Source organism: Leptopilina boulardi, unplaced genomic scaffold (assembly GCF_019393585.1).
Source record: "Leptopilina boulardi isolate dan_hultmark-lab unplaced genomic scaffold, ZJU_Lbou_2.1 LbouV2_219, whole genome shotgun sequence".
Taxonomy (NCBI): Eukaryota; Metazoa; Arthropoda; class Insecta; order Hymenoptera; family Figitidae; genus Leptopilina; species Leptopilina boulardi.
In genome coordinates, this window is record NW_026137773.1 from 264,368 (window position 1) to 280,734 (window position 16,367).

At 27.9% G+C, this 16,367-nt stretch overlaps 1 protein-coding gene across 1 annotated transcript; it reads left to right on the forward strand.

Moving 5' to 3' along the window:
- Positions 1-13,068: 13,068 nt before the first annotated feature.
- Positions 13,069-15,251, forward strand: LOC127279600 (uncharacterized). Its single transcript, XM_051302040.1, has 3 exons — positions 13,069-13,072; positions 14,260-14,387; positions 14,448-15,251. The coding sequence occupies exons 1-3, from the start codon at positions 13,069-13,071 to the stop codon at positions 15,249-15,251; spliced, it is 936 nt and encodes a 311-aa protein (XP_051157997.1).
- Positions 15,252-16,367: the final 1,116 nt, after the last annotated feature.

The following is a 16,367-nucleotide window of genomic DNA, read 5'->3' on the forward strand; positions in this document are numbered from 1 at the left end:
TGATCCTCATTTAAACAACCTTTATTAAGACTATCATAAATATAAAGTCTTAATCCATCATAATAAGTGCAAATCCAATGACCAAGATTACAAGAACCACTAAAAAGTATTTGAATATGCTTTTGATTTCTTTCGATAGGAATAATGTAATCAAGCATATTTAAATACAAAGTACTTTGCATATTAAAAAGTGAATTTGATTCTCTTCGCAACAGTTTTTGAAATTCAAACATGTGATTATCATTTAGCATTTCACCTTCAGTATCTATTATTTTAAAATCTGCATCACCTTTCTCTGTTAAACATGGTTTTCTTCATCAAATTTATAGCTACAAGCGAAAACGTACCTCGACAAAAATCTTCAATTTGCACCTTCCTGGCAAAAAATTATATACACATAACTAATAAATATAAAAGTTAAACATGGTTTGTTAGTATCAAGTATTCTCTGAATTGAGAAAAGATATCGGGCTGTAGTTTTCAGGGATGGGAGAGAAGCGTACAAGAAAGCGCGCTCTCCTCGGTTCAAAAGATAATATTTCGCGAAAATATTAAAAATAACAGTTATAAAAATCTCATTTTTAAAGGAATTTAAAAAGGAACATGGCGGCGGGATCATAGACGTCGTATGAGTGTATTGTGTGCCCAGGAAGTGTCACCATATTGCCAACTGGCGGCAGTTGAGTCAACTAAAAATGCATCAATTTGCCATTAAATAGTCCTTTTTCGACCGACAGGGAACCTTATAATCGCATATCTGTGTTTTTGAAAATTTCTTTTTAAAGTCAATAATTTTTAAAGCTAATTAGTATCGAAAAGTGTGTAAGACCCTAAAAACCGTGCTCTACATGTTTAAGTTTTAAAATGGTAAATCAAGTTTTTTTTAAATTGATAAAACAGTAAAATATAGGCATACCTAATCTAAATATTTTTTCAACGAAAATTTCAAAATTACTCTTTGCTCGACACTTGTTATTCAGCGATTTTGAGATGGAAGAAATTGTTAAACGTCATGAATTTCACTTGAAAATTTTTACTTTGGAATTTTTTGGTGTCTGATTACACAGGCACACAAAAAATAAAAAGCTGTTTGGCCGAGACACTACACTAGTCTATTTCAATGTATTTTTTCACGCTGAATGCGAATCCGAAGTCAGAATTATCAGATTGGCTCAAATTTTGAAGATCATTTCAAAGAACTGATTTTGAGTATTTTGAGTTTTTTGTTACTTGCGTTTTTTTGCAATTATCTCAAAAATTTGAGCGAATCTAACAATTCTGACTTTGGATTCGGATTCAGCGACAAGAAATACATGGAATTACACTATCGCCGTGACATTCAAAAATTTTTTAACTTTTTGATTTTATTTTCCATTCTGAGCAGTTTTTTGAGTTTATCTCAAAAATAAAAGCCAATCTGATAATTTTGACTTCGGATTCGGATTCAGCGTGAAAAAATACATTGAAATAGACTAGTGTAGTGTCTCGGCCAAACAGCTTTTTATTTTTGTGTGCCTGTGTTATGAATCTGAGTTCAATATTTAAAATTTTTTATTTCAAATTGATAATTAGCGATCCAAAAAACCCTCATGTAACAGCTTTTAAACAAAACTGATAAGTTTTTAAAAATTTGTCTGCCATATTGGATCCGTCATTTAAAATTTTTAAAAACTGTATTCAGATTTGTAATTAGCGACTCTAAAAACAATTATGCCAAGAATATTTCAAGTTTTATATTTAAATAAAACAAAAGGTGAATTTTTTCTTAAAAATGAACAATTTAAACAATTTTAATTTTTCTATATTTTTAACATTGATATTTAAAAGTATTCAAAAGAAAACAATTATTTCGTATTTAAACATTTCAAAACATTTTTCTGACGTTTTTCCTATCGGGTAAGAGGGAGCTGCGAGTATTTAGCCAAAGGGCGCTTTTTTCTTCAATACGACACTAAGCACGGTATATTCTCCGAATATCCCCTGAATACCACCGTAAAATATCCCCATGTTCTTCTCGGAAACTCAAAATGTCCGTAACATAAGAATATTCCACGATGCCATTTAGGAAATATTTGCTCAATATCACTGGAATATCCCTGAATGTCACTGTGGAATACTCCCATAAGGCGGACATTTTTATTTTTCTAAAAGATCATGGAAATATTCCACGGTGTTATTCAAGGTATATTTAGAGGATATACCGTTGTGCTTGGGAAACTTAAAAATCTTTAAAAAAAAATAAAATTAAAATTTTTTTGAATTATTTAAGTTATGATTATTTACTTAAAAGTTCTAATTATAATTTTTTTGTATATATTTAAGAATAAGTTTATTTAAAATTGTTAAAAAAAATTTTAGAAATTAAATGTCCTCTACATTTTTTGATAAAAATATTAGTTATTATCAATCAATTTTTATGAATAATTAAAAAAATATTGATAAAAAAAATATGTAAAAAATTAAATGATCTACAATTTTTGTTAAAAATATTAGTTATTATCAATCAATTTTTATCAATAATAAGGCAGTTCAACGTGTGACATAGCGTGATGTCACTTTTCAAAATGGTTGCTCGTCGGAAAACATGCAATGCATTGAAGTAAATGGAGCGAATCAGTCTTTTTAAAATAACTTTTGAAAAATTAATTTTTGAACCCAAGTGTCATTGTATAATATTTTTTATTTATCGAGATCTAATTTTTAAAATAAAAAAAATTAATTTTTTAATTGCTTCCTCATGAAGAAAGCTTTGTAGTCCATTCGTTTATAAAATTTTTAAAAATGGTTATAACGAATTTTCCTCTGTATATAGAAACATGTCATATGAGATCCTGATCAATTGTCCGGATCGTTTTTGTGTACACGATATCTTTAATAGGTTTTAATGGATTTGGATAAAATTTGGTATGCTTATTTAACACATTAATCTCTCAAAAATGAAGAGAGGATTTTTAAAAATACCCCCTAGAAAAATTTTATCCTCTTTTTTCCAAAAATTTTTTTTAAGGCCATTTGAAACATTATGACGTAGTAGTCATATGCTTTAACATAGGAATATTGTCAGCCGTCTAATTTTTAAAGTAATGAATATTTTAGTCTAGAAATTTGTGTATGTGTTTAAAATAATACCCTCTATTGATCTTGGGTGCAGGTTATTCGATATTTTATCTGAAAAGGTGTTTTTAAAGAAATTAAAAAGTACATACAAAGGCATACAAATGAGTGCGCCAGATTGCCTATCGCAAGGCGTTTCAGCCATTTGATGAGCATTGCAAATGATGAAAATGCTTGAATAGTTGCTTAATTATTCAATTAAATTCAAGCAATTATAAATAAAATAAAAACAGTTAAATTAGAGGATGAGGAAAAGTTTCACGCAATATTACTCGACATATAGGGTGTTGTTGCAATGTAAATAAAAAAATGTTGAGCTGATGAATTATTTAATTAATTAATTTTACAGGTTTTATATTGCAGGTAAGGGTATAATTTCATTTTTAAATACAAAAATATTTAATCTAATACTATTTAATAAATTTGATTATTTGTTCACATGTTTTGATGACATAGAGTATAATCGCTTGCCGTTAGCTGGCTCCCTCGCGTAGGTGGTCATTGACATAAGTTGAGACAAAATGTATAAGGGTCAACGCACAATAGTTTCCTTAACGAGATGCATGCGTTAGAAAAAGAACAGAGATATATTTGTATCCATTTCTATATCTTTTAAACCACGTTCGCAAACCAATTTTGTGCGTTGGACCATAGGGGTATATATTCGTAGAAAAATTTGTATATTTTGACAGAATATCCTGATGTTTGCAGTATTGAAATTGATTTTGAAAATGTTGATTATATTATTTAGTTTTTAATTGACTCTTGAAAAATTCAACATAAATGTTTTTTGAGGTTAACTCAAAAACACAGCAAAATGTCATCTTCTATGTATATATTATTATGTTTGTTGTCCCTCCAGAGATCCAGCTGATCGTTTTTGGTCTAAGCAAAATTGAGTCGGGTACGCAAGTCGTATACGGGATATGTAAGTTCCCGCAACCTTCTTTAATTGTGCGTTGAAAAAATGGTTCCGCCAATGTATCGCGCAACCGTTTTTCAACGCCCAATTAAAGACAGTTGCGGGAACTTACATGTCCCATATACGACTCAGTTGTTTTTAGGCCATTTGCCATATTTGAAAATGAATCATTTTGCAAATACAGATTGGCTGCCTGCCGATCGGCAACCGAGCTGTGCTTGCACCTTTAGGCATTTTTAAAATTAAGATATATAATTTAATTATAATTTTTAACGTATATTACGTAGAAAATATATCATGCGTTAAAAACATCGAATCACGCGTCTCTGCACGACCATGATTCGCACTGAGGTTGGTTTTTTCCAACGCACAAAATTGGTTTGCGAACGAGGTTTAAAAGATATAGAAATGGATACAAATATATCTCTGTTCTTTTTCTAACGCATGCATCTCGTTAAGGAAACTATTGTGCGTTGACCCTTATACATTTTGTCTCAACTTATGTCAATGACCACCCACACGAGGGAGCCAGCTAACGGCAAGCGATTATACTCTATGCCATCAAAACATGTGAACAAATAATCAAATTTATTAAATAGTATTAGATTAAATATTTTTGTATTTAAAAATGAAATTATACACTTACCTGCAATATAAAACCTGAAAAATTAATTAATTAAATAATTCATCAGCTCAAAATTTTTTTTTTATTTACACTGCAACAACACCCTATATATCGAGTAATATTGTCGAGTCAAATGCTGACTACGGGTTAACAAAATACTTAACCTATAAATTTAACTGTTTTTATTTTATTTATAATTGCTTGTATTTAATTGAATAATTAAGCAACTATTCAAGCATTTTTATCATTTGCAATGCTCATCAAATGGCTGAAACGCCTTGCGATAGGCAATCTGGCGCACTCATTTGTATGCCTTTGTATGTACTTTTTAATTTCTTTAAAAACACCTTTTCTGATAAAATATCAAATAACCTGCACCCAAGATCAATAGAGGGTATTATTTTAAATACATACACAAATTTCTAGACTAAAATATTCATTACTTTAAAAATTAGACGGCTAACAATATTCCCATGTTAAAGCATATGACTACTACGTCATAATGTTTCAAATGGCCTTAATTGAAAAAAATTTTTGAATCGAAAAATTTAAGGTAATATATAATATAATCGTCTTCCTTACGTCAAGATGAATCGATTTATATATATATAAAGTATATATTTGATTGAAATTTAAAGAATTATTGAAAGTTGAAAAATCAAAAATTCACATTTTAGCTAAAAAATGTTGTATTTATTTAAATTGATTATTATATATGAAATAATTGTATTCCCTGCATAAAAACGAATTGGTTGGTATATATAAATTTGAGGATTAATAAAAATTAAAAAATCGAAAATTCGTATTTGAGCTAAAAAATTTTGTTTTTTTTTTTAAATTCAAGTTAATGAATAAAATAATTGTATTCCTTGCATTGAAACGAATCGATTCGCATATATAAAGTATGTATTACACTCAAAATTAATTAAAATTTTCTTAACTTTTCAAAAAATTTAATTAATTTAAAACAGTTTTCAACTCGAAATTTTTTTAATCAATCAATTGAATTGGACAAATTCATCTCATCCTCCACGAGGAAGCAAATTTTTTGCTTCACACAATGAGGAAGCAAAATGTTTATGAAATAAACATAAAGAACCCCTTCCTTGTTTTTATTTATTATAATATACATATATATAATTTTATTAATTTTTTAATTTTATTATTTTAAAAAATTGATCTCGATAAATAAAAAATATTTTATAATTACACTTGGGTTCAAAAATTAATTTTTCAAAAGTTATTTAAAAAAAAATGATTCGCTCCATTTACTTCAATTGCATTGTATGTCCTCCGACGGGCAACCATTTTGAAAAGTGACGTCGCGCTACGTCACAAATTGAACTGCCTTAAGGCCTAAGCACAATAGAAACGTAACCGGAATCGCAATCGCAAACGGAAGAATTAGTAAGAGAAGAACAACAATATATGACTAACCTTCTCTAACTCTTTCTTCCGTTTACGATTGCTATTGCGATTACGGTTACGTTTCTATTCTGCTCAGGCCTTTATATATATTTTTCTTACAAAATTTAATTTTATCAGCAATATATTTTTATTAAAAAAATTAATTTTGATCAGTAATTTTTTTGTTAAGAAAATTTGTTAATAAAAAAAATATAATTATAATTATAATTTTTTATCAAAAATATTACTAATTAATTTTTTAATAGATAAATTACTGAATATTTTTACAAAAATTTGGATATTAAAAATTAATTTTTAAACATATTTTATAAATCTGTTATTGCAAAAAATATTTTTTCAAAAAAATTAAATCATTAAAAATTAAATAATTTATAATTAATAAAAATAATAATTAATCAACCAAAAACGCAAATAATTGAATTAACTAAAATTATATATTAAAAAAGTATATATAACAATTAATAAATTAAAAAATATTTAAAGACTTTGCTTAAAATATAAAACAAAAAGTTTTTTGTTTTTTGAATTTTCAACTTAAATGGAAAATTGGAAGCTAATTGAAAAATTATTAAAAACAAACAATTTATTTTCATATAAAAAAATTTTCCATTTTTAAATAAAAAAAATTATCATATGAAAAAAAATTTCATTTTTTAATTAAAAAGTTTACAGATGACAATAATAATAATAAAAAAATTATTAATTAATTAATAATAATACTAATAATTTAATAATAATATAAATTGATAAATAATAATTTATTTATAAAATAATAATATGTAAATAATAAAAAAACTAAAATATTAATATTTGTGTAAATATAAATTATTATTATTATTATTAAATCAAAATATAAAAAATAATAATATGATAATTTATAAATTACGTATAATAATTTTGTATAATTATAATATATAATACAAAACTTACCTTTTTATAAATATCAAGAAGGAAACTAAAATGCAGTCGATGAACAATATAGTTTTTTCAAACTGTCACTATTAGTTATTTAATAATAATCAAGATAATCACATTGAATACAAATCCCACGCGTTAACCATAAAATGTTACGAAATCGAGAATTGTCAAAACTTTTAGAAAAAAAGAAACGCAAAAACGGCTAAATTCAGGCGTGGACAGACGGAATGAATGAATGAAAACTAAAATTATTATAGTTAATAATAATAATAATTACATAATTTTGTGCTAAGCGCGTTGTGATATAACAATTATGGAACATTGTTTTTTCTTATTTTTGAAATTTCACTGGATTCTATAATACTGTTGCATATATATGTATATATATATATATATATATGGGACGTTCCACGTCAAACGAAACAGAGCTCTAGCCAAAAATTGGCTTGATAAAAAAAATCGTTTAAGGGCTGAAAAAACTTGTACACTCTTATACTTTCGAAAGCAGATGGGCGATTTCAGAAATTCAATATGGCGGCGCCTGTAGATGTGATATAAGTCATCAATGTCACGATTAGACAAATACAAACATGAATAAAATTTCCAAAATTAATTAAATTGAATCAAAAAATACACTTTCAAGCATTTTTGGGGTCGCTGAATACGAATCTGAAGTCAGATTTTAAAAATTCAAAATGGCGGATCCAAAATGGTGGTCGATTTTTAAAAATTTAATATTTTTCCTCGAAATTTGCTACTTGGGGGTTTTCGGGGTCGTAGAATACGAATCTGAAGTCAGATTTTAAAAATTCAAAATGGCGGATCCCAAATGGTGGTCCATTTTTGTTAAAACTCAATTTTTTTCTCAAAACTGGTTACTCGGGGGTTTTTTGGGTCGTAGAATACGAATCTGAAGTCAGATTTAAAAAATTTAAAATGGAGGATCCAAAATGGTGGTAGTAACCAGTTTTGAAAAAAACGGAGTTTTAACAAAAATGGACCACCATTTGGGATCCGCCATTTTGAATTTTTTAAATCTGACTTCAGATTCGTATTCTACGACCCAAAAAACCCCCAAGTAGCAAGTTTTGAGAAAAAAAAATTGAATTTTAACAAAAATCGACCACCATTTTGGATCCGCCATTTTGAATTTTTAAAATCTGACTTCAGATTCGTATTCTACGACCCCGAAAACCCCCAAGTAGCAAGTTTCGAGGAAAAATATTAAATTTTTAAAAATCGACCACCATTTTGGATCCGCCATTTTGAATTTTTAAAATCTGACTTCAGATTCGTGTTCAGCGACCCCAAAAATGCTTAAAAGTGTATTTTTTGATTCAATTTAATTAATTTTGGAAATTTCATTCATGTTTGTATTTGTCGAATCGTGACATTGATGACTTATATCACATCTACAGGCGCCGCCATATTGAATTTCTAAAATCGCCCAACTGCTTTCGAAAGTACTAGAGTGTACAAGTTTTTTCAGCCCTTAAACAATTTTTTTTATCAAGCCAATTTTTGGCTAGAGCTCTGTTCCGTTTGACGTGGAACGTCCCATATATATATAATTTAAATTATTAAATTAAAAATAAATTTATAAAAAAATGAAATAAAAATTGTTTGTAATTTCAATTCCTCAATTAAATTATAAATTATGTAATTATTATATTATATAAAATATAAATTAAACTATAGAAAGATTCCTTTGTACATAATTATGTGCCAGCCGACATTCAATCTTATGCAAGTTACAAAAATTCATGGCATACGTTTTTAGCAGCTTGCCTGCCAGGGTTGTCATGGCAACGTGTAGGAGTAATAGAGATAGTTCATTCAAATTTGAATTTTCTCACTCTTTTGCTTCTGCACGCTTCCATGACAACTCCTGCTTCAGGCAGGCAGCCAAGAGGTAAGAGTACGCCCTTAATTTTTCTACATTATGAGTTTTCAAATTTTAAATTAAAATTTTCAAATTCAATTAAAAAGAAAATTGATTGCATTTTCAAAAAAAACAAGTTATAAATTCAGATGTTCATTACATGAACATTTTGCTTCCTCTTTACGATCAGCAAAAAAATTTGCTTCCTCGTGGAGAAAGCAAAATTTTATTGCCAAAATGTAAATTTTTGATTTTTTAACTTTCATTAATTTTTTAAATTTACCTCAAATGTATACTTCATATATATCGATCGATTCGTCTTGACGTAAGGAAAACGATTTTATTATATATAACCTTAAATTTTTCTATTTAAAAATTTTTATGATTGAAAAAAAAATTTTGGGAAAAAGACGATAAAATTTTTTTTTTGGGGTATTTTTCAAAATCCTTTGGTCAGATTTGAGATCTTAATATGATAAATGAGCCTACCAAGTTTTATCTAAATCCATTAAAACCTGTTGAAGTTATCTTCTAAACAAAAAAGGGATCCACACACACACATACATACATCCGGACAATTGATCAGGATCTGATATAACATGTTTCTATAAAGAAAAAAAATTTTTTCCGCCACTTTGAAAAGTTTTATAAACGAAAGGACTACAAAGCTTCCTCCACGAGGAAACAAAAAAATTATTCAAATAAAAGTTATAATAAGTATAAATTAATTAATATTATATATTGAAGCATTATTAACTCTCACACCGGGGATATATATTTTTATGTGTGTTTATATTTACTTTCTTATCAATCTTAGCCTTGATTTGGTTCGGTTCTGAGAAATTAATAAGTTCAAAAATGTGGTTGAAGGACCGTAAACATAAATGTTTAGATAGTAATCACCCACATTACGTAAGTTTACACAAAAGAAAGAATGACTATTGTCTAAATTTAAAGGGACAATGTATTTTCAAATTTAATTATTTGATACAATGAACACGTGCCAGCTATGTCAACAGATATGATTGTAATTATATAATGGAATAGTTTAAATTAGATCAATCCTTAAATTTATTATTTCTATAGATATATTTGAAAGAAAATATTTATTTTATTTTTAGAAAACTTGTTGCTTGTTTACCAAATTAGAGGAATCTTTCCCATAATTATTCGGTAGATCAGCTGTTTATTTTCTTATTCACTTCTACTATTATAAATGAATTAATGTCATATGTCATTTCGAAGTTGAATATTTTTACTTTACAAAAAAAACAAATGTTAATTATTAATAAAAAAATAAAATATACAATCAATCATATGGTATAATTATTTATTGTTTAAGTTTGAATAATTAATTGTGAGTTCGTTCTGAATGAAATTAAATGAAATAATCTTATTAATTAACTTAAATTTTTCACCTTTTTGTCTGATTTCTTTCTAACAAATTTGTTTTTCCTCAATTGAAATTGAAAATTAGCTCGTAGGCTTATCTATATAAAAAAAAATATAAAATAAAATTTCAACGAAATAAAAGAAATCTGTCAATTTCTATCAACTATCAAGGTCAAATTCTCTATTCCCTAAATTAGTTAATCTATCATAAGTAAATTGATCTTCCAAGTATTTTCCTTAGACTTAGATTTATTTAATAAGTTATTTATTTTACAACATATTAAAATGATTAAACTCAAATAGAAAATAAATGAAAAAGTCATTTACCTCTCTGAAAATTAGCCTAAATAAATAATTTAAGTAAATTATTTATTTCCTAAATTAACTAATTAATTGGAGGACAAGGGTTCATAATCAATTGAATCTTACACATTAACAAATTGATCGCCTATTGCAATGAATTTAAGATATATGTATCTTCAAGAGACTTACGATTTGCTTTTGTTACCACTTAAGGATCCAGATAATAAGGTGGTACTCAAAGTTATCAGAAACCCCTTAAGTCTTTCTCCATGGCTTGACTTTGTAGATTTTATAGTTTGAGTTAAAGTGATCATTCACTTTTTGTTTCTTCCACTTGCCTAATCTTGACTCTAAATATTAAATTTATAATTTATTTAAAACATTTATTTCTTATATAATTTTGAGTTGGAACGGTTGTTACACCAGCCTCTCAGATATCATATAAGATTATGTAAAAAGAAAAAAAAGATATAAATAATAAAAAATTGATATTTTAAATAATAAAAAAATTTTATATTAAACACTTGTTCTTTAATCTTTAGAACTTACTTTTATATCGTAAAATCCAATCACGAAATTATTCAATCACTCTATACAAAAACTATCTGTCAAAAATTCAATACGTAAATAATATGTATTTGCTTTGCTTGAATAAATTTTAGAGAATGCCCAAATTTGGGTCTCCTTCTCTATTTATTAACTCGAGACGGCGCTTCATCCCCCAAATTTCTCTCTATCCAATGTAGGTTTAAATTTAGTAAGTGTGTAAGAGAAATTCTGACAGCTGATTGTTGAAAATCCGCGGTTTTCCCTTCCTACCTTTCTTCGTATACTTTTACTGTATATTTCTTACCGCCAAATTTGCCCTCTAAACGCATTTTTTGCGGCGTCCTAGTTTCTTAGCCAATAGTATTTAAATTATTTTGGTAAGGACAGAGCGATTTCTCTCTTTCTAATTCCGTTGTAACGTATACAGAGAACAATGCCATTGTCCAGCTGTCAATCATTTTTCAATTATTAATATAATTTCTTTAAATCTATGATATCTTAAAAAATAATAATTTGACAATGATTTTACTTTTACCATTAATTTTTAAATAATTTTTACTTTTATGTGACATATAATTTTTACTTTATTATTATTAATTTAAGCAATTAAATAAAATAATTTGCATTATTTTAAAAAAAATGAAAGATATGGTTAATTAATTCAATTATAGTTTATATTTATTTTTAATATTGTTAATAAAAAATCTTTAAATTTGAATTAAATTAATAATTTCTTTATATTCGAAATTATATCTTTCCTCTCTTACTATTATTTTTCTCATGTATATTTCTCTATAGTGTTATCTATTAATGTTTTCTATCTCTTTTTATTATTTCTGAAATTCTATTTCTCCAGATTTAAATTTAATTCTTAATATTTCTTTTCTTTTGTTTTTATAAATAATTTGTCACTTTTCTTTAAATATTTAATTATTTTTATAACAATTTTACAAAATAAAATAATTTTTATCATTTTATTTATCAATATTTAAGTTAATGTTAAAAGGTATTTTATTTATATATTATTAATTATTTAATATAGTAATTAAACATGAAATTCATTCTTCCTATGCACTTTTACATTTTTAGAATTTCTATATTAGTGTATAGTTTAGACATTCATATACATATATATATATATACTCATTCTCCTGAGTGCAAGTGTACTCATGAAAACAGTATTTTTCTTTCTTATATTTTTCTTTACCCATGTATATATATATATACATATACCAAAATGAAACATTATATTTTTGAAATTATATCATACTCTATATTTTCCATTATTTACATTTAAATAGATTTAATCTTTTGACTATTGGAATAACTCTTCAATGCCCCCCTAAACCAATCATATTCTTTTGACATAAAAGAATTGATTTGTTTATAAAAAAGAAAAAGTTTCTCAATAGACAAACTTAAGAGAAAAAAAAACAAAAATTTTGATTACCCCCTTAATGCCCCCCTAAACGAATAAATTTATTAAATCCTACAATAAATTGATTTCTTAAAAAAAAATCAAAATTTATATTCTTTTTTTTTAAAAAATAGCTTTATTTAGCCTCCAATGGCTCTTATTCTAACATTATCTTCCTCCTCCTCCTCCTCCTCCTCTACATCCTCCTCAATTTTTTCGTCATAATTTGGAAATATTTCTATTGTTCCCGGTGCTAACTGTGCTAGATGTAGATCGATTAATTTGTCATCTACTAACCAAAGCCTGTTTAAAGTTCCGCAATTCATGTTTACGTCGTTGATTCTAGCTTTGAAATAAAATTGAAAAGTTCTATTTTGCATTAGAACACCAAATCTATCAATTGCATCTTTGTCCCAATAGATATTATTATTAGGTAAGATGTCGGTTAATGCTAATTTTGTTAGGTTTTTTTTATGTACAGAAATTTGTATATTAAGTAGAAAATATTTTCTCTAACTATGTGTAAATGGACATCGTTATCCACATCGTATACAAGAAACACGTCTTGCACTCCAGTATTAAATAGTATGAGGATTCCTCTTATGTAGGAATTATTATTTGTCTTTGCTACTACAGGCCATCCTGCGTAATTGGTTAATTCGCCTTGAAATATGAATCTATATGATTCATCATATAATGAATAGAATTCATTGCATTCCGCCATTTGTTGATTATAATTTTCCTGAAATTCATCCACTCTTACTTTTATAAACGATGGACTAATAGTATTTAGTACGCTTACGTTATATTTTTTATTAACATGGAGTATTTCAGACGGATATTGCTCCATTGAGAGAACGATATCATAATCATGATTATCGTTATTCATCTTTAAAAAAGAAATCAAATTTAACTACTCAATTATTTTTATAATTTATAAAATATAATGTAAATAACAATATGGAAAATAGAAGGAAGAGAAAGAAGAGAAGAAAAAAAATAACAATAACAAGATACTATATACTATCCAGTGACACCCAAAATCACTCACGACGCAAAGAGAAAATAAAGATAAGAAAGGAAAAAAAAATTTTTTCTCTTATTGATTTTTAATTCGTAGATTTATTATTTTTTACACTTTTATTTAATTTATTGACTAAGCGAATAAATCGAATTACTTTCCGTTGGTATAGTAGCTGTGTGGTGATAAGTCATGCTCATGTCAGCCATTACGGTTGTTATTATGCACCTGTCACAAAAACTGTAGCGTTATTTGAAAAACACGCGTTTTTCCAAAAATAATTTCATCTTTCGGACAGTGTTGAAAAGGTTTATAATTTATATAAAAAAAACCAGGTGAGTGTTTTCTGAAGTGAAATTTATCGCTGAATACAAATCTGGTATTATTTTGGCAATATTTTTTATATTTACTTAGTTGGGGGGAAATGTAGTGCACTCGGTTGGGGGAAATGTAGTGCAACTGACGGAGTGTCATTAGTATGTATTTTTTTTGTTTATTTATGCTTCTCGCGTCATTTCAAATATATGTGTAATATTCAGAGCGATCCTTACCTAACATGTTTTGAAACTACGTTGAAAAATAAAATTTTTCCAAGATCGGTATTATATTATGTATTGTATTTTCAGCAAAATGCCGCGCAATCGAAAATGAAAAACACAAAAACCTAACGATGATAATATTATTAAAGCAATAGAAAGTGTCCAGGCCGGTTTCAGCGAGCGAGGCGCAGCGAAACAATTCGGGATTTCGCCACAAACTTTGCGTCAACGATTGAAAGGATGTAAAACGAAATCAGAAGCGCATTATGGTCAACAAGTGAGTAATTTGCTTGATGTAATTCTGATGGTTTTTTTCACATTGCATTTTATTTCTCAGGTATTCAATAATGAACAAGAGCAACAGCTCCGAGAATATTTGTTGAAGTCTGCAAAAATATTTTACGGCCTCACGTTGCCGCAACTTCGACAACTGGCATTTCAATTTGCGCAGGCATTGAAAGCAGCCAAATCTATCAAGAAAATCACAGCAAGTTCGTACTCAAATAATCAAGACGAACAACCAGCTGCCAGCAGAGACTGGTCTGAAGCCTTCTTAAAACGTCATCCCGATTTGACTCTGCGTCGACCCGTACCAACATCGCTCGGTCGAGCAATCGCTTTCAATGCTCACGTCGTTGGCGAGTTTTTTGATTTGTATGAAAATATCCGGCAATCACATCAATATACAGCGGCGACAGTGTGGAATATGGATGAAACTGGGCTGAACACAGTACATAAAATGAAATACGTAATAGCGCAAAAAGGTGAGCGATGTGTAGCAGCAGCTAGTTCGGGCGAACGCGGCACTAATGTGACTCTTACGATGGCTATTTCTGCCGCTGGAGAAAAAATTCCACCATTTTTCATCTTCCCAAGGATCAAAATGAATAAAGAAGAACATGCCATTAGAGTGGATACTGAGAGAACTTTGCTTATTCTTGACAATCACGAATCGCATTTGACTATTGAAGGATTAGAATTTTGTAAACGAAATAACATTGATATATTAACTCTGCCTCCACATACCAGTCACAAACTACAACCTTTAGATAAAGGTGTTTTCGGGCCATTAAAAGCATATTATGCAAATCAGTGTTCAGCATGGTTGTTTATTCACCCTAATGTTCCAATTGGAATTTAGAACTTTGCTGAACTCGTTGCTGAGCTAATCCTTAAAGGTGCCTCCTCTATGAATATAATTAGTGGATTTAAAGCAACAGGTATTTGGCCATTCAACAGAGACATATTCACAGAAGATGATTTTTTGTCGTCGTCTGTCACTGATCGTCCCTACAAAGATGATGCCAAATCAACAACATCCAATCCAGCGACAATCACCACGCAGTTGGCTGCCGAGAGGAAGATTGAAAAAATAGTGGAGAAGCATAAAAAAATGTCTGAAAAAATAGCTAAAATTACTAAAAAAGCTGCCACCAAGATTGTAGCAACACGTAAACGCGGCCGTCCAAGTAAAGCGAAGCTTCAGGAAAACGACGAGGACGTTAATGAAGTCGTCCTGAAGCACAGAACTAAACGTCCTCGTCGATAAGAAAATTTTGTATTCATGTTTACGTTTTTTTCAGATTTTAGCAGTTTCTTATTTTTTTTAAACAAATAACTATTTTTAAATTTTTTATATATTTTATGTACCTAATAGTGCTTAACTTTTTCAAATAAATTAGTTTTCTATCGTTCCTTGAATATTTTGGTGCTTTTATTGCACTTAGAATGTTGTGCACTACATTTCCCCACAAATTTTGAAACATCGAAAAAAAGTACTTTCAGTTTTTTGGCTATAGCTCAGCACCATTAATTCTTGCAAAAAAATGCAGTACAGCAAAAATGTCATCGATCAAAATCGGTTGAAAAATACGACTACGGGAGTCGTTAGAAAAACAGGGCACTACATTACCCCCTTCTACTCTAACTATTGTTTACTTAAAACACTTCACTACACTTTTTATTATAATTGTTATTAACATTATTTTTATTTTATTTATATAATGTCACTTTGTTTTAATTAGAGTTCCTATCCTGAGTTACTATCCCATATGATATATGTACCTTTTTTTATCACTTTTTTTATTTCATATGGTCCTTCATAGACTTGTAGGAATTTAGCTATTATTTTATTTTTCTTATCAGACCCATTTAGTAATTTAATTAAGTCTTTTTCACCTACTTCAAATTCAGTTAATTTGTGTGTGATATTAAATTTTTCTGATCTTTTTTTACCTTTTTTACAGATGTTATTATA